The following is a 19,455-nucleotide window of genomic DNA, read 5'->3' as shown; positions in this document are numbered from 1 at the left end:
CCTTACAGTCTGTCTTAAGGTATCTTTCTTAATCTTATTATTATTTTGGTTTTTGGAGGCAGGATTTCTCTGTATAGTCCTGGCTGTCCTGGAACTCTCTCTGTAGATCATGCTGACTTCGAACTCAGATCCACTGGCCTCTGCCTCCCGAGTACTGGGATTAAAGTCAGGAGTCACCACCACCTGGCCAATTTATTCATAATTTTAAGTACAAAATTTGGATTGTCTGTTTTAATAACTATAGATGTTATGAATGTAAAAAGAAATTTTAAAAGGCAAGATAGGTTGTCTCTTTTGACCTAGAAATAGGAATAAGGACTTAAGACATTTCAGAGTGAACATGAGACCTTGTCTTCAAAATATTAAAGATTAAGAAAGATAACAAACCAGAAAGTGGTGGTGTATGCCTTAAATCCCAGCACTTGGGAAGCAAGGCAGGAGGAGTTTGAGCCCAGCTTGATCTACAGAGCAAGTTCCAGGACAGCCAAGGCTACACAGAGAAGTACTGTCTCAACCCTCCCCAGCCCCACCCAAAAGAATAAATTAATACAAACCACCCAATGAAATGTTTAGAAATGTGAAAATGGATTTTAATGGTGTAAAAGTTATCAGCAAATACTTGACTTTGTCCTGCTTCTAAATGTAAACTATAAACAAACATTACTTGTGTTTGTGTGCTCCAATATGCGCATATAACCTGGAATTGGATATGAGCAAGCGCCTACCAGAGTTAATCTCTGCCCCTAGGCTCACCATGTAAACCCTGTCAGTACAGTTGCTCATTTTTATTACATATCTGTCCTACACCTGTAATCCTTGGGAGGTAGAGCCAGGAGAACCAAGGAGTTCAAGGTCATTTGGGACTATACAAGACCATTTCAAAAGTCAAAGTAAATGAAAAACAACCAACCATCGTCAAGTGTTTGCATTGTTTTAAAATGGTGATTCTTCCCTTTAATGCATACCACAGCTCACATGTTTTTGTTTAAATTGGAAAGTTTATTTGTTCAGTACACCAAATAGGATGCAAGCACTGTCATGACAAATATACAGAAATAATGCAGATCAACATCAAACAGTAATTTAGTTTAAATGAAAGGAAATCTCTTTAATGTTATGACAACATACTCCCAAGAATCTCTTCTTCAGTTAGGTACACATTTCAATAAAATAAAGGGTAATGAATTAAGTGGAAGTCAGGTTGTGAAATCTTAAAAATAAAACTCCGACTCTATTAATCCATGCCAGTTAAACACTGTTAACTAAATTTCCAAGTGCAAAGGAGATGAAGCAGTCAGTGACCCCTTTTTGCTTAACCAGCCAGGAAGAATGGTTCTTACAACACAGCAGGCAGACTGATCTAGAACACAGTGTAGTACGTTCAGTCTCAAATTGTGCTAAACGCTCATCATTAGTATGGCACATTTGGTCCATGATGTAGTTTAATGTCAAGACATATCACAATTTGTTACAGAAACACATAGATAACTGTTGTTTTTAAATATATATATGTATATATATTTTAAAAAGCCAGGTATACTTCCACATACAAAGAAAGGTCCTGGAGAGGAATTTATAAGAAGTAGTCTGGGGTACGCCGGGTCACATGAGGCTCTCCACGACGAGGTGCTGGGTCAAACTGAAGACTATAAATGACAAAGAAATTCAATCAGCAAGTAAGCCACTAAGATACTCACTAGACATAGCTATCCCTTCCGTATTCTGCTACTACTACATTCCATGTGGCTGGAATAACCCTGAGCACATCACTACAGGTGATCAATCGTATTACTTAACAGAGCTGTGGTGAAAATTTAAACAACATGGCTGTTAGCGCCTGGCAGAAAAGACTCTAACAGACACTAATATCAGTTGAAGGGCCTTAGGATCAGTGCTGTTTCTCACCATCATGTGGGTAAATCAGGGTGAGTATTTATCTGTCTTCAGCCACAGACGTTTCCTTCTGTGTAGAGCTTGCTGATTTTATATAAATTACACTGAATTTTATCAAGTGCCTTTTCTGTCTGTTATCAGTTTCTTTCTTTGTTTTGAGGGGGGTCCATTTTCATATCTGAGTCAAATCTGTGATCTTGGGATTAATCCCATTTGTAGCTTCCTTCTCCAAGCAGTCCTGAAAGGATGTAAACCATAGGTACTGGTTTACCTTCATAACTGTCAGGGATAAGTATTTTATTTATTTTCAATTTCTGTTGCTTTTGTTGACAAAGTTTCATGTAGCCTAGAGTGGCCCCAAACTCACAGTAAAGGCCCACTCTGAACTCCTGATCTCCCTGTCTCTACTTTGTGTTGTAAGTGTTGGGATCATAGGCAAACATGTGTCATATATAGCACATGTTTTATTTATTTACAATTTTGTTTTGAAATAAGGTCTCATGTATCCCAGGTTGGCCTTGAACCCTGAGTATTGGGATCACAGATGCATATCACCAAGGCCATTCATACAGTACTGGCCTCAAACCCATCATTGTGGCCCATGGGGCCACAACCCCAGTAGAACATGTTTTATTACTTTAAGCTTCTTTTAAAATAATAATCCTGTGCTGCCAGTGCTCAAAAATGTCAGAAGAGGGAACCTTAGAATTGGAATTACAGATGGCTATGAGCAGCCATGTAGGTGCTGGGAATTAAACTTGTGTCATCTGAAAGCAGCCTGTGCTCTTAACCACCAAACCATCTCTCGCATACCCTAGAGTAGATTTTGTTAGAGTAATGTGTGAATAAGGGGAGGGATGCAAGCCTTGAGTAGTTATAATGGACAGGTTTCTGTGCTTGTCTGGGTTCTTGTTCATTTGTTTGTTTTTTCTGCGACAGGGTATTTGTGTGTAGTTCCAACTGTCCTGGAACTCACTGCTTAGACCAGACTGGTCTCAAGTTCTGCCTCCCAAAAGTTAGGATTAAGTATGTGTACTACCATACCAGGCTTAAGGTTCTCTTAGGTTAAATATTTTTCCATTACCTGTAAGCTCTTGGGAAAATTCCAATGAACTATAAATAATTAAAACCTTTTTCTGGACTGTATGTAGCTCAGTGGCATAGTAATGCACTGGCATGTATGAGGCCATGGTTGCATGCCCAGCACATCAAAAGAAAACAATTTTTACAGTTAAATGTCTGGGAAAACCTTTCATGGTTTTCATTCTAAGACTATTTTTATTCATGCATGCATATGTGTATATGACTCTGCACACATGTACATGTATCTATACAGGCCAGAAGAGGGTGTCGGGTCTTTGTGGGATCTGAACTCCAGTCTTCATGACTGTAGCAAGGCCTCAGAGCTGCTGAACCGTCTTCCCAGCCCCTAACTGTTTTTCAGCAGCTCCCTCTAAAAGCAATTACATATAATTAAAATGTACAGTTACTTACAAAGAATATTTTAAAGTGTCATCTAATTCCATGATAGCAGCCTGGTTTCCACAGCGGTAGCAGTAATTGGGTGCACTAAAAATGGTAACCACATTCCGATCATGGCACCAGTTATATCCCTGCAACAGTAAGAAAGGTCATTGTTTCATTATAAAATTCAATCTTGACACAGAACTCAAATCCTAAGTACTTGTGTGGCTACGGAGTCATGTTACCTCCTGTGATCAACAGTTTCTGCACTTGCTCAGAATACTGGACAATTATTAGGTCTATATACATCTCAGTAACCACTTAAGATCTTAGCTGAGGGTATACACTGAACTTCTCAGACATAGATGGTAATCTCCCCATTTTCCCTCATAAACTCTGCCAAGTGCTTTATTTATTGCACATCACATGACTGCATTTCCTTTTTTTTTTTTTTTTTTTAAATAATTTTGCTATTTCAGTCACAGTAGTCTCAAATTTACAATTGCCTTAGGGTCTCAAGTACAGAGACATGATAGAAAGCGCCTGGCTTCCAAAGTTTACTACAGAAATCTTGAAGCTAGTATGGCAAATGGCAACTTGGGTAAGCTCTCCTGGAGAGCTGAGCCAATGCTCATCAGTAATGGCCTGGATAATCTAATGGTCACCTGCACCAGACCCCCTCACTCACATCACAGACTATGTTTAGTAATTATCTACTTGATCCACAACATACCATTTCCACCTTTTAATTTGTAATGTTTTAAGTATATTTTAGTTTTGTTTCATAATAACTGAAATTTGATTATCTTCTAATTTCAAAGTCTCTGACTTTCCGGAAAGTAACTGTTAATCATTATACTTAAAATAAATCCAGTCATCATTGACATTTATGATTATATAACTATAATGAGGTTTTTAATGGCACTACATGGATATGCTCTTAATCACTCCTATGTTGCTCCTTGACTGTTCTGGGCTGAAGTTTGTTTCTACCCTCTTTTTTTTTGGGGGGGGGGGGAGAGGGGGTTCGAGACAGGGCTTCTCTGTATTGCTTTAGGGCCTGTCACAAGAGATCTGCTGCCTCTGCCTCCCAAGCACTGGGATTAAAGGCGTGTGCCACCACACACTCAGCATTGCTCCCACCCTCTTAAAGCCATTCCTTGCTGGTTTAGAGGGGTTACGTTCTCTTTTGTTCTGTTAGCAGTGACAATGCTAACAACAGGAGCTGCTGCAACTACCACCTCAACTAAGTGGCTACTTTTTAAAACCAGTAGCGGCACAGGTTTCAAACCTCCCCGATATAACACACCAAGGACACATCACTCGACAGCATGCAGCTCAAGCATGTATGTAATAATTCCATAATCATAAGGAAAATTAGTCAAGTCTCTAGTGAGGAGTCTCTGGGAGAACAGTGTGCACTCTTAGCTGCTGAACCATCTCTCCAGCTCCTCCCAAGGGGACTTTATTTAAGAGTGTCTCCTTATATATTCTAGACCTCCCTGCTTTGGCCTCCCAAATAATAGAAGCACTCACCCTGGCCAGATTTAGAAAGCCATTTCATAAAACAAAACTTTGGTCATTTCAAACCATCAAGATCACATAATGAAAATCTGAAGAATTAGTTGTAACCTGGATTGTTATACACACTGCAAAAATTAAACTTTGTTATAATAATCTGACTCAAGTAAGAGAATACCAATGGAAACATTCTGACTGAAACACTGGTTACAACAGATGAGGGCTTAGGAAAAAATACATGGAGATTTGGGGATAAGGAGCATTTGTCAGGGCTATTGAAACATCAGAAGGAAGTAAAGTGTGGGAAGAGAGGAGAATGAGAAAACAAATATATTATATATATATATATATATATATATATATATATATATATATATATATTTGAGAATGGAGCAAGGAATATAAAACAACTTGTATTATTTTCACAACTTTTATGTCTCAATTTAAAACGTGAATAATTTTGCTCTGGGGAGTTAGCAGCTTTCTTACTTCCAAAAGTAAATTAAGATTCCTCCTCAGTGAGGATATGGTTCTTACATCCTAAGTCATGAAGCCCCATTACAGATGCATATACCATGAGATAAAGGTAATTCTGCAGGAAAAGTACTTACTTCCATCACAAGCTGGTGAGCGCGAGACACCAGTGTGAGACCGTTGGCATGGTTAAATGTTTCAGAAATATCTTGTCCAAAGGTGTAGCCAGCACCACGTGGTGAAATGCCCCATCCGCCACGGTCATCTGGATCTGACCATAAGAGATCACACATTGGGCCCTGGTCAAGGAGAATAGATATGCATTAGGAATTATTAGTAGTTATGTTTTAATCTTACCACATGTGGCTATATATATAAATATATATATATATATACATATATATTTATATATATATATATATATTTTTTGTTAAAATCAAAACTGCCAAATTTACCTCATGCGGAACTTCTTGTAAACGATCCAGGGCTCTTATATGATCCAGTGTATCTATGGATGGAGAGAGGCCACCATGGAGGCAGAATATCTGTTTATAAATTGAGAAGAAAATATTTTGTTTTTATAGTTGCTATGACTGCAGTTTTTATACTGCTATGACCAGCAGTAGCCTCTACATTACCAGAGTGCAGGGATTTTCCTTTTCTCTCCTCCTGGTACTGGGGGGGGGGGGGGGTCTGAGGGCCTTTTGTAGGCTCTACCACTAAGTCCCCCTCCCCCCAATACAGGGTTTCTCTGAATTGTTTTGGAGCCTGTCCTGGAACTAGCTCTGTAGACTAGGCTGGCCTCGAACTCACAGAGATCCGTTTGCCTCTGCCTCCCGAGTGCTGAGCTGATATTAAAAGTGTGTGTCACCAATGCCTGGCTTCCATCACTGAGTTTTTTATTCAGTGCTGCTGATAAATAAGATCCTCACCCTCATCATCTGTCACTAATTTCTGATATATAAAAATTTTTTTTTTTTTTTGTTATTTTTTTTTGTGGGGGGTTGGAGATAGGGTTTCTCTGTGTAATAGTCCTGGCTGTCCTGGAACCAGGCTACAGATCAGGCTGGCCTAGAATTCCCTGAGATCTGCCTGCCTCTGCCTCCCAAGTGCTGGGATTCCACTGTCATCCTACTGATTCCAATAGGTTTTTGGTTTTCCTGAGATCTCTTGAGTACATTAACACATTTGCAGGTTATTTTCTCCAAACAGTTTATCATCTTCAATTACTTTTTATGTGCATATGTTTGTAGGAGCACATTTAATAGAGGTGAGGGGATAACTTTTGGGAATTTGTTGTGATAATTACATAAGAGTTCTACCAATGTATGTATCAAGTTTCAAAATCATACACTATTACTACTATTAACACTATCTTTTTAAAAATAGTTCATTACTTTAAGGTCAATAAAGACCATTGCTTGAAAATTTTAAATTAAAATATAACACCTAATAAATTCACGCTTTCATTCAATTTAGCAAATATAGGCAAAGTATTGTCATTTTAATTATCACAGTTTCCAAAACCGTGGCTAGGAAAATGTGGACTGTTATAATCAAAATTATATCTAATCCAGCAAGCCAGAGTATCCATTACACCTTCAAGGACACTGGCTTTTCCCATTTACACACTGCAGAGTCTTGTATGTTTTATATATGGAGCTGAATCAGCTTACCATGAAGCCTCTAACATGGAAATAGGAAGCCTGATTAATGTCTTATATATGCATCAATACATATATAAAAAAAGATACACAACACGATTCCTATGAAAATACATAGGAATTGCCAGGTGGTGGTAGTGCACACCTTTAATCCCAGCGCTCAGGAGGCAGAGGCAGGTGGATCTCTATAAATTCAAGGCCAGCTTGGTCTACATGGTGAGTTCCAGGATAGGCAAGGCTACACAGAGAAAGCCTGTGATAGAGAAAAAGGGAGTTAGAGGGGAGAGGGAGAGACAGGAAGAGAAAGGGAGACAAAAACACATAGGAACGAAAAGTTACTGATAAGCAGGAAACAGCATAATATGGACACAGTTTCGAAAAGCATTTTATGTTACTAATTATACATCCATAGACATAGGCATTAATTTACACTATCCTCACACTGGCATGTATCTTCTTTGGCCAGAAGGCTTATGGACCAGGGAAAGCAGGGTCTGGTGTCCCTGTAACTTGGGAGTCTAAGAGAATTACAGTATCAAGCTGTGCTGGGTACACTAAGTCTAAGCCTGGGCCTCTTAGTGGGTTGTCTCCAAAACACGAATATACAACTCCCCTCATTCCTCCAAAAAACCACCATCAACAACAGACTAACCAAACCATGGGTCTGTGGCTCAATGGCAGGGCATCACCACACACCAGGTTTGACCCCCCCTCCCAGCACTGTACAAACAACAAAGCCAGAAACTTTTATATCTTATAAATACCGATCCCGAGTTCCTGATAGAAAACATTTTCTCACGTTTAACCTCCTTCTGTAAGACATAGTTATACACGCACAAACACACCTGTCCATCTACTAAAGCTGTAAGTGGGAGATAATCAAAGAGATCTGTAAAGTATTTCCACACGTTGGCATTTCCATACTTTCGGAGACATTCATCATAAAAGCCGTAGACTTGGGTGATCTGTCGGCTTTCATGATTTCCTCGCAATATTGTAATACGCTCTGGATAGCGCACCTGCAAGAAAAGGAAAAAAAAAAAACCCATGGTATAATCATATCTCACCAGTATTGTGTTAGTTTTAACCACAACGTCACTTCTTTAAATAGTTCTTTTGTCCATTTGTAAATTTACTGTTAACATTAAGGGCAGGTATGTAAGATACACATGAAACAAGTGGGTTTTATGCTTAGACTTGGGTCTAAGAATATGCTTAGAAATTTTCTAAGATCCAAAAACCCCGAGCATTTGTTGAGCCGGGGCACGAGGCTCAAGGAGGAAGTAGCTGAGTAATCTTGTGGGGAAACTGGATAAAGAATTGGATAGCCTAGAACGATGAATACAAATATTCTTTGAGGTGACAAGTTTTTGCTATGAATTACAAGTAGGTCAGTCAATTCAGACCAGAGTACAGAGGAGAGCCAGAGTTTGGCTCTATTGACTGTAAGTAATTAAGGAAGACTTTGGGAATAGGGAAGCCACAGACAGAACACACACAAGCTAAATGGGAAGATTTCATCTGGCAGAATAAGGCAGGTGGATGAAAGAACCAGATTTCGGACACAGAGTGTGAAGGGCTGAGTGTAGGACTGTAAAAACAGGAAGGCAAGGAACAACAGACCTTTTGTGGCATGAATTACAGAATTGCTTAATGATTCCATATGAACAGTGGTAAGTAATTAAATGTAATTCAGAGTTCTTGGATAACCCAAATGAGTTACACATTTATCAGAAGTGGATACAAGTTTAATGCATTTTTATCTCTCTTTAAAAGATGTAAAGCCAACTGTTATTTAAGCTGAACAGACCAGAAATTTTAAACAGAAGATACACACAATACTAACACTCTTGCCTTTAGCCTAATGTGAAGCTTACTCCTTCCCCATTTTCACCAATCATACCTTTAATGCTACAAGAAGAGTCACAGTCTCCACAGAATAATAACCTCTGTCTACGTAGTCACCCATGAATAGATAGTTTGTATCTGGTGATTTCCCACCAATTCTGAAGAGCTCCATAAGGTCATGGAATTGGCCATGCACATCTCCACAGACAGTAACAGGACAGCGAACCTCTTGTACATTTGATTCTTTTGTTAAAATTTCCTTAGCCTGTTGGAAAAAGGAAAATCGACAATTAAAAAGATTCAGTTCTTAGTTACTGAAAGAAAATTTGGGGGAAACCCACTTTGAAGCATGCCTTGTCAAAATAAAATAACCTGACCGGACAGTGATGGTGCACACCTTTAATCCCAGCACTCAAAAGGTAGAGGCAGGTGGATCTCTGAGTTTAAGGCCAGCCTGGTCTACAGAGCAAGTACCAGGAAAGCCAGAGTTGCAAAGAGAAACCCTGTCTTGGAAAACCAAACCAAATCCCACAAAGAGTCACCCCCTGACTTAGGCTACAATAACAAAGACTAGCCATGACAAGTCTACAAAGATGCAGACAACTTGGAATCCTTATGTAAAGCTTGTAGGAACTAAAATGAAAATGTTTCAACCATCCATCCAAGCATTACTTCTATTTGTGTCCACATCAGATCCTTTGCAGCTGGGGTTCCAGGTGGTTGTGAGGCATCTGACAAGAGCACTGGATACTGAACTCGGGTCCTCTGGAGGTGCAACAACGGTTAATTGCCAAAAAAAAGTACAAAATACCCAAATGCCCAGTAAGTCATGAGTTGACATAGCATAGCATACCCAACCAGATTGAGAGTGATGACCAACTATTAAAGAAAAACATGCACTGGTACTGCTGTGATTTTCAAAATACTATGCTTTAAGTCAAAGAAGCCAGAAACAAATGGTCATGTGATATATGACTTCACTTATCCTCACACCCAGAGTGAAAAAGTCAAGTCACAAACCATGTGATCATCTTAAAAAAAAAAAAAAAAAAAAAAAAACAAACAAAAAACACATTTAAAAACAAAATGAAACAAGCCACTATTGAGTACTCTGCAAGAATGCATCAGACCTGATAGTAACTAGAGTACCTTTTACAACCAGAAAAACCATCTTGCTGTCACCAAACTGCTGCTACCCATCACAGAAAAAAGTACTTACAGCTACACAGGCAAGACAAGCCTGAGCGTTGGTGCAGGATTACTAAGCACAGGAAGCAGCAAAGAATCCTAACCCTAGCACAGTGCAGTAAGAACGAGGACACCGTCAGCAGAGGCCTTCAAGAGCGGCATCACTCCCGCTACACAACTATCAACCAGATAGACTAGTAAATGATGAGTAAAATTACTGCCAGCCACACTAAACTTACCTTAAACTCCCTTCTGAGCCACTTGCCTTACATGGTTCAATTTTCTATAAAGACTATTAACTCCATTCTTGCGTTCTAGAAACTCAATGTTCTACTGTAGTAACCCAAATACTGCCTTAGGATATTGACTTGAAAAAATTGCAGTAAGACTAAAAATTGGGAGAGAGAGAGATGACTTGGCGGGTCCAAGCACTCGCTTCCAGAAGCCTGATGATGATCTGATGCCCTAGACTTACACAGTGGAAGGAGAGAACTGACATCTTTAAATTGTCTTCCCACCTCTACATTAATGTTATGGCATGCACCTTCCAACAAATGAATAAATGCAAGTTTAACAATTACAAAAACCACTGTAAAAATAGCAGTTACTGTACCCTCAGTCTGACCTAAACCAGTTGGTTATACCCAGCTTCCTCCTCCTTGCTGGTTATTGACTATTCTAGACAAGTGTGTCCCCAATGAGCCACATCTCCACCTTCATCCTTTTATTTTGAAGTAGCTCTAGGCAGTGACAACTCTATCCCAACAGCACCCATGTACAGTGTTCTAAATGTTTTCCACTGATTCTGACTGGAGAGCTAACCTCTTATTTCTACAAAATTCTTTTCATTCAAATCTTCCAACTCAAGCTGTTGAGATCAGATCCACAACTCCCCAGTAAGCTGGGACTTTTCCTCATCTAGCCTATGATTAGAACGAAAGGAAGCAAAGGCTCCCTTCACAGTGCTAATGTAATATGCGACCTAAGGTCTTTATACCCCTTTAGACCAGGATCTAGAGGCCTTCCTCTTTAAGCAGAGTCCAATCTTTGCATTGGATAAAGTAAAAATAGCTGGTTTTTATTTCTTCTTTCCCAATCATTTCTGAGGGTTGATTTTTAGTGGTGTGACAAGTATATTCTCGTTAGCACATTACTGAAATTACTTGTGTGTGTTTCACATGTGCAACCTTAACAAACACAACAAGGCAGGCAGGCATCCTAAACTGATGCAGTTATTCAATCTAGTAAAAACACTGGAGAATTATATTTTTACATCCGTATTCTTGGTCTAAGGGTACACTCAAACCTGTCACTCCCCTACTGCCAACAGGTGGCTCACTGCCATAACATATTTCCCAAAGGCTATAATGCTTGCCTTTGGCTACACACAGTCTTCCCCTTGACACATGAATGAACTGCCAGTGTTCATCTCTTACTCTCTAGGCAAATTCACAGAAAGCAAACCACACAACAGGCAATCCCTGAAAGTCTTACATGTTGTTCTAACAGTCTACAGTGGGGCTAAAGAGATGGCTCAGTTTCCAGCATTTACATGGTGGTTCACAACCACCTGTAACTCCAGTTGTAGGGGAATCCAAGGGTCTTTTCTGACCTCGATAGGAACTAGACACACACAGACATACAAACAGGCTAAACACTAACATGCATACAAATAAAATCAATTTAAAAACAATTTAGAAAATTTTACAAGGCTGCCAAGTATGGCAGCACAAACCTGCTATACCCAGCACTCGGGAGGCCAAAGCAGCAGGATCTGGAGCTCTAGTCAGCAAGACCAGTCCAGGCTGACCCAGACAGGCCCAACTCAAAACTTCCCAGTTAATGTAAGCCCGTCCGGCGCCTGTCTCTCTTCAATGTTAGCAGGCTTTCCCATAAATGACTTACTGTTTCTTCTTTTTGGAGTTTGGTTTTATTATAGACAGGCTAGCTTCCAACTCACTGTATAACTGAGAATAACCTTAAACCCCTGATCCTTCTGTCTGCAACATGAGGTGCATGCAGGACAAACACTCTAGCAATTCGGCCCCGTCCCTGATAAAACAAGAAAATTAACCCTTTGAAGTGTCTATATGCCATGCAACATTAGCTTTGAAGGCATACTAAGAATAAATCATATACTCTTAAAAAAGCAAGTTATGGATGTGTACACAGACCAAGATAATGAAAACTGTTTTAGTATGTTAAGCCTCTGGTCCTCCTTTAATGTAAACAAAACAGCACAAACACCTTCCATTCTACATAGGCTTAAACTATCACATAATCAGATTGTTTTGCTGCATGTATGTCTGTATGTGCCTGGTGCTTGAGGACATGGAGAGGGCATAAGATCCCCTGAAATTGGAACTACAGATAGTTGAGCTGCCAGGTAGGTGTTGGGACTTAAACCTAGGTCTTCTAGTAGAATAGCCACAGCCTTTAACTGCTAAGTCCATGGTTGTTGACATTTCTAAAAGCAAGTTATGAACCACTTTTTTTTTAAAGCTGAAAATATTACCTTTTCTGCTTCTGTTTAAACATGGTTTCATGTGTCCCATATTGACCTTAAACTCACAATTCTCCTGTCTCAGCCTTCTGGATGCAGAGATACAGGTGTATACTACCATGTGTGGCTAAAAATGTAACATTTAAAATTTCAAAACAAATTTCAAACAGTAGTAACTATATATAAGCAACCACCCTCCTCTATCCACACAAAGGATTTTTATCCTGCCATTAAAAGGAATGACATACTGATACATGCTATGAACCATGAAACTACTAAATTGTACAATTGGAAGAAGTAACTTTCAGAGACTGAATATTACATTTCTGTCTTTAAAAATTGAGGAGAATTTCTGAAACTGGATGTGAACACTCCTGTGACTGGTAAGGTCAGAAAACCAGCAAATCTCAGTTATCCTCAATTATTTCTCTCAAATGTAAGCAGTTCTTTCTTGTTTAGCAGAATTTTTTTTTTTTTTTTTGAGATAGGGTTTCTGTGTCCTAGAACTCGCTCCATAGATCAGGTTGGTCTTGAAGAGATTCGCCTGCCTCTGCCTCCCAAGTGCTGGGACTAAAGGTGTGAACCGCATGTGACACTCATTTGACACAATTCTAATACATGTATTTCCATATCCATGGTTAACATTAGGCCTTCAACAGATGGTTTGAATGTCAGCTACCAGTAACAGATGGGCAAAAGTGACCTGAGTTCTACTCAAGGGACCCACTTACAGTGGCACACATTCAAATGCCATTTGTGCACATGCATGCATGCATGTAAACTGAGTTAGGTGCTACAGTATATTTGAATGAGCACAGGTAAGTGTGGAGATCAGAGATTGACACTAGGTGTCCTCTATTATTCTTAGTTTTTCAGATAAGGTCTCACTGAACCTGGAACCCACCTATCAGGCTACATTGGCTAGCCAGCCAAGCTGCTCAGGGTTTATCTCCAGCCCCCCATGTCCACCCTTTAAATGGGTATTAGGGTCTAAACTCAGAACCTCATAACAAGTACTTTGCCCATTGACCTATCTCCCAGACCCATCAGTATTTTGGGAGCAATTCAAAAACATTTTTTTTTTACTGCTAGTCTGTAAATTATGTGAACCACCACTGTTTCTTTTTTAAATCATGATTAATGACAAATGATGTCACATCCTTTGAAGCTTGTGAATGGTCCATGCACAGCTGTTAACAAGTTCACAAAGCACAACTGTGTTTTCCAAGTACAGCTATGCTCACCATACAGCTCATCAGCACTGACATGTGCCTGAGGCAAATGCATCAACATTCACTCTGCCTTGCATCTTCCTTCTACCTTGACTGGTCCTAATTTGTACTCTTTTCCAATTATAGGAAAAAAATGAAATGTAATTGTAGTAACTTCTAGGGAGTTCTCAGAATCCTTCCTGTACATTACTGAATGTTACAGATAGTATTAAAAGTGGAGTGTTCTAAGTTATTGTACTAAACGTTAAAAAACTTTTTATTTGTATATGTGTGGGTATGTGCATGTGAGTGTAGGTGCCTGGGAGGTCCAAAGAGGGAGCCAGAGCCTTCCTTTGGAGCTAGGGTTACAGGTGTCTCTGAACTACCATGTGGGCTGCTAGGAACTGAATCTGGGCCCTCTACAGAAGCAGTATAAGCTCTTACCCATGAGCTACCTCTCCAGCCCTCAATTTTTCTAAACTCTTGAATTTGGAGTCAGAGAAATGTAATTCTGGGACTTGTGCCCTCTAGCACTAAAAATAAAATAAATTAAAAATTTTGGGGCAGAGGTGTCCAAAATCAAACTTATGTTTTCTTACAAGCCACATACCTCATCCATTACAAAACCCTTTCATTAAAACAAAAAATAAAACATGCATTTTGTCATTTTTGAGATGGGATTCTCATTATTTTGGGCTGGCCTCCGACTCTCTGAGCAGCCTCCTGTCTGCAGTACTTCAGAAATAGGGCTACAGGCCTGCACCATCTGCATGTTTATACAGTCACAAAGTCAATTAGAGAATTTAAAGATGTGGGCAGAGGCCCTTGCCACTAGGCAACCTGAGTTTGATCCCAGGGACCCTATGGTGATGGGAAGTGACTCCAGTGAGTTGTCCTTACTTCTCGTAGCTACAACATGCCTATATGTACACACAACAAACCCCTACTTCCATGAAATGAATTTTTAGAAAAAATAAGGATGAGAGATTATTATAGATTACAAAAGACACAAACCAAGTCCAACCTTGAGCTCTCCCTTAGACAGGGAATGATCTATACATACCTCCTTTCTAAGGTTAGTATGACCAACAATAACAGACTTGAAAAGTAATGTTCAGGAAAAGTAACATTTGATCACTACTAGTATACAAGAAAAAAAAAGGTTGTCATATGTTACTTAAATTTTTTAGATATATTATTTCATGTTTAGAGTGTTTTTCCTTCATGTCTGTGTACCACATGTGTGCCTGGTACCCAAAGAGGGCACTGGATCTCCTGGGACCAGAGTTACAGACAGTTGTGAGCTGACACACGGGTTTTGGGAATAAAGCCCAGTAGTCCTCTGCAAGAGCAGCCAGTGCTCTTAACTACCGAGCCATCTCTCCAGCCCTCAGTTATTTTCAACAACTTAGGCTTTATATTTCATTACTAAGGAACGTAAAAGAAAGTCAATTCAAAACAACTAAAAATTTCTCTTTAACATACATTCGAATTTCTTGTGATTCCAATACTATTCTCTTTCAGGCATATTTGGTTTCATTTACCAAGCCAAGCCAATCAAACTGCCTCGTGATAAGCTATATAGTCTGTTTGGTTCCTGGCACTACATAACTAACCTGTAGCAATACCAAAAAAAAAAAAAAAAAAAAAAAAAAAAAAAGGGAAAATTTGAACAAAAGTTTCATATATATATAGTGAATATAAAACTATTCAATGAAAACAAATTTTATAATGTAAAAATCTTTATCAACCTAGATATATTTTACACATCACTGATTTACAAAGTCCACTTTCTAGTAACTAGTTTAAGCTATTCTCATGTTTAATTTCTTCACCTGTCAGTCTAAGGACAGGGTGGCTTAGATGGGAGCACACTGGAGCTCATCTTACTGTAACCAGGCCATTCTTTCATGTAGCCAGAAACATGTTCTATATCCCTGTGTTTCAAACTTTATCAATGGACCACCAAGGCCAGCATTAATCCTGTTCACATAAAACTGTAAAATAAGTTTATCACAGGGGACAGTGTCTCACGCCTGTCATCTCAGTGCTCAGGGAGGCAGAGGCGGGTGGAACCCTGGAGGTCTGAGGTCAATCCTGGGGAGTTTCAGGTTAGCCAGAACTATGTACTGAGGCCCCCGACCCCAGTACAAAATGAAGTTAAATGAACATATCAGTTAGGCCTTTTTGTTTGTCTCTTTTGTTTTTGTTTCTTGAAGTAGGGTTTCACTATGTAGGCTTGGCTGTCCTGAAACTTACTATGTAGCCACTTGGGTTTTTAGCGCTGAAAACCATCTGTGTTTTTTTGTGTTTTGGCTGGGAGACAAGGTCTGTTCCATGTAGCCTGGCTGTCTTGGAAGTCATTACAGAGATCAAGCTGGCCTCTACTCACAGACATCCATCTGCCTATACCTCTAGAGCACTGGAACTAAAGGTGTGTGCCACTACACCCAGTTATAACCACCTTTATTTTTGTTTAAAGCTGTATCTGCCAAAGAGAGTAATTGATCATCTCACTTCACATGCTCTCTATGATCGCCTGTTCTTCGTGACCATTCTGCTTGAGGTGTGTGCTTTCACAGTATGAACTTAAACCTTCAATGTCTGCTTATGGCAAGGCTTTTGGTTGTGAGCCTAGCTTTTAACTCAGAGCCATCTCCCCAGCCCTACCTAGAATTTACACGTTACTTCGATATTAGCCTCAGGTTTTCTGATTAAAGATTAAAACAGGCAAGTCTGTCAAAACAGGAAGCAGATCACCTCCCTCTCTGCTGACTCTCCCCCCAGTCCCCCATGGATTATCATCACAAACATTCTTCAGTTATAAAATAGAGCTTGACAGGTCAAACCGTTTTTTTTACTCTTCCCAAGACGAGAGTTAAATATAGTTCTAGTCACAGAACATTCTGGCCAGGCCAGACCAGCTCCCCCGGCACACCATCTTTAAAAGCACACTGCCATCGAATGAAGGAGTCCCAGAAGCAGTATTTATGCCCACACAGGAGTCAGTCTCACAATTATCTTCAGACTCTGCGTTGCTAACTTAGGTGAGCGACAGCCATTCCCTTCAGAAGGCAGACTGGTCTCTGTGTTGGCACTGTGGAAACTATTTACCCATCTACACTGGGATAAGCTTGACCACCATTACCCCATACAGGGCCTTAACAGGAACACTCTGGTTCTGATTTTAGCTGCTTCATTGCAAACAAGCCCAATTAAGATAGTAATTTAATTTCTATGGGAAAAACCATCTTCTTACTTCCTACAGAGCGCTATGTCCAACAAAATCTAAAAAAGCATACCACTAAAAAATTTGATGGGCTAATTAAGCATGGTGATGTGACTAAAGAAAACACACCCATCAACCACCACCACAGATGGTGGCAGGGGGCTGTGAAGAAACCTTTCCTACCAACAACTCCATCCTTTTGGGTTAGAGGATGAAGGGATGGGTGATAATATGAATTAGTGGAGATCTACAAAGAGTATCTACTCACTCAGCCCCAGATGTCAGCTTAAATACACTACATGGTGCTGTGGTCTGGTAATCCAGCTTATTTAGAAGCCGAGGTTAAAAGAAAAACTAAACGACCCCTATACCCCCGCCCCCTTTTTTTTGAACAGATTCAGGAAGCCTCCTGAAAGTTTAAGACTCAAGCCTGACACTTCACAGCAGCAGAACAACCTTCTGCAAGGGGAACCCTGATCTGACTCAGCCAATTTCCAAACTGGACAGCTCAGTGATGCTGAGAAAGAGCATCTAAAGGGTTAATTTTGAGACATGAAATTACAGGTTAGCACACAAGAAAAATAAAAGCTGAGGCTAGCAGCAAACAGTTTCATTGAGGGAAACAACATTTTCTCCACAGTCCTACTTGAGGAAAGACGCTCTCCTGTGCTAAACAAACATTCAATACGTACAACACTGAACTTTTGAAAACACTGAACAGCTTATTGCTCCCCACCCCTAAGCAAAGAGTGTTTACAAATAAGATGGACACAATTCTTTGGTAGTATCCCGACTTCTAAGAAAATGTATAGATTAACGAGTGAAATAATAAACTCCTTTACTCTTTTGTGGGATTCTTTAACAGGAATATACAGGGAAATGATTTAGTCCATAAAATAAAAGAGTGAAAAAACAGACTTTAACAAACCCCAGCGGTTAATAAATCAGTGGAATCAGGTTTCTGAAAGCTACGAAAACACGATCAAGAAGGGGTTTTCTTCCCTAATCACCTGCAAGGTCTTAGGGTGTGTGTGTGTGGGGGGGGGGGTTACACGCGGTAAAAATGGAAGTTTAACTTTCTGTAATGTGGGAGTTTATAAATAGCACACATCCCAGTTCTCTCTGCCAGTAAACACGGATTCCAAACTCAACACCTGCTGCCTTCTCCCTGAAAAAGAAATCATCCCTCCCAAGAGCCACTCACCACCAAGAAAGACCACAGCCACCACCTGCCTTCACCGAAGTGAGCCGGGCTGAAGGGCTACTTGCCATCACGCTCACTAGTGTGCAAACAAAAGCTTCATGCACCCCGTGGTTTTCGGAGCCCCCCTCCCCCGCCTCGATCACCCACGAACAATCCCACGGCTACCCAGGGCTCAGTGCTAACGACTTTCTGGAGAGTCGTCCGTGTCTTTAGCGGGCTGCAGCTGCCTGATCTTCTGGGGGAGGGCGAGGGGTGGATCCCCGCACCCCACCCCGCACTCCAGGCGGGGCCAGGGCCCGTTTCCCCGCGCGCGCCTCCGCGGCGGGCCGCCTACCTTCTCGCACAGAGTCCGCACTTGGTTCTCGTTCAGCTGCTTACACTCGTTCAGCTGCTCCACCCACTGGTCCAGCTCCTTGGTGAACGCCTTGTCGTCCATGGCGGCGAGCCGCGCGTCCCCGCCGCCTCCCCCGCCGCCGCCGGCCCCCGGCGGGACCACCGAGCCGCGGAGCGCGCAGCCCGCGCCCCGCCCAAGCCCAGCGGGCAGCTGCGGGCCGCGGCCTCCGGGAGCTCCCGCCCCGCCCCGCCCGGCCCCGGCCACGCGCCCCGGGGCGCGGCCAAGGGCACACGGCTCGGAGCGCGCAGCGCGGCGCGGCTCGGGCGAGGCTCCTGCCCGACGGCGTCCGCCCTCTGCCTCCGCCGCCGTCCGCAGGCCTCTCCGCGCTCTGGCCCGGGTTCTCTGGCTCTTTCTCTTCCCTCCCTCCGGGTTTCCGTCATCGCCCCGGCATTTCCGCCGGGAAAAGGAGAGTGGGCGGGGCCGCCGGGCTCGGAGCACGAGCAGCGCCCTCGCGCGGCTCGGCGGAGAAACGGTCCCAGGGGTTCCCTGGCCAGCATCATTCCCGCTCCGCCCTCTGAGAATCAGGCTGCTGCCTTGGACCCTTCTCTACACTGGGGAACTGGGAAGCTTGGGCTTTCCCAGCATTACAGTTCTAGAACAGGCACTAGATAGGTATCGAGTTAATTTCCACTCTTAGCACTGATTGGTTGAGAGGCCCCAAATCTCGGACCCTTTCTTGTCTGCATCAGCATCAGAAAGATAAAATACTCTCCCCCACCCCCAGGTCAGGGTTTCTGTGTTGCTTTGGAGCCTGTCCTGGAACTCCTTCTGTAGACCAGGCTTGCCTGGAACTCAGAGATCCACCTACCTCAGCCTAAAGGCGTGCATCACCACACGGCGACAAATTAATTTTTGAAAAAGG

At 41.5% G+C, this 19,455-nt stretch overlaps 2 protein-coding genes across 2 annotated transcripts in view; both read right to left on the bottom strand.

Annotated features, from left to right (window-relative positions):
* Positions 1–19,455, bottom strand: part of Saraf (store-operated calcium entry associated regulatory factor) — a 735,200-nt gene that overhangs the window by 489,562 nt on the left and 226,183 nt on the right. The window lies entirely within an intron of this gene.
* Ppp2cb (protein phosphatase 2 catalytic subunit beta) lies at positions 977–18,971 on the bottom strand. The gene is made up of 7 exons (XM_051182259.1): positions 18,534–18,971; positions 8,920–9,129; positions 7,862–8,035; positions 5,808–5,897; positions 5,490–5,651; positions 3,388–3,506; positions 977–1,646 (listed from the first exon to the last, which is right to left on the bottom strand). The coding sequence occupies exons 1-7, from the start codon at positions 18,633–18,635 to the stop codon at positions 1,574–1,576; spliced, it is 930 nt and encodes a 309-aa protein (XP_051038216.1). The 5' UTR covers positions 18,636–18,971; the 3' UTR covers positions 977–1,573.

This window comes from Phodopus roborovskii, unplaced genomic scaffold (assembly GCF_943737965.1).
Source record: "Phodopus roborovskii unplaced genomic scaffold, PHOROB, whole genome shotgun sequence".
Lineage (NCBI taxonomy): Eukaryota > Metazoa > Chordata > Mammalia > Rodentia > Cricetidae > Phodopus > Phodopus roborovskii.
Note: the sequence above shows the minus strand (reverse complement) of the source record. Positions and strands in the feature narration are given on the sequence as shown.

Coding starts and splice junctions, on each gene's coding strand:
- Ppp2cb (XM_051182259.1), bottom strand. CDS start 18,635: ATGGACGACAAGGCGTTCACCAAGGAGCTGGACCAGTGGGTGGAGCAG. Junction 5,898..7,861: donor CAGCTTTAGTAGATGGACAG/GTGTGTTTGTGC, acceptor ATTTATAAACAG/ATATTCTGCCTCCATGGTGG. Junction 5,652..5,807: donor TACAAGAAGTTCCGCATGAG/GTAAATTTGGCA, acceptor CTCCTTGACCAG/GGCCCAATGTGTGATCTCTT.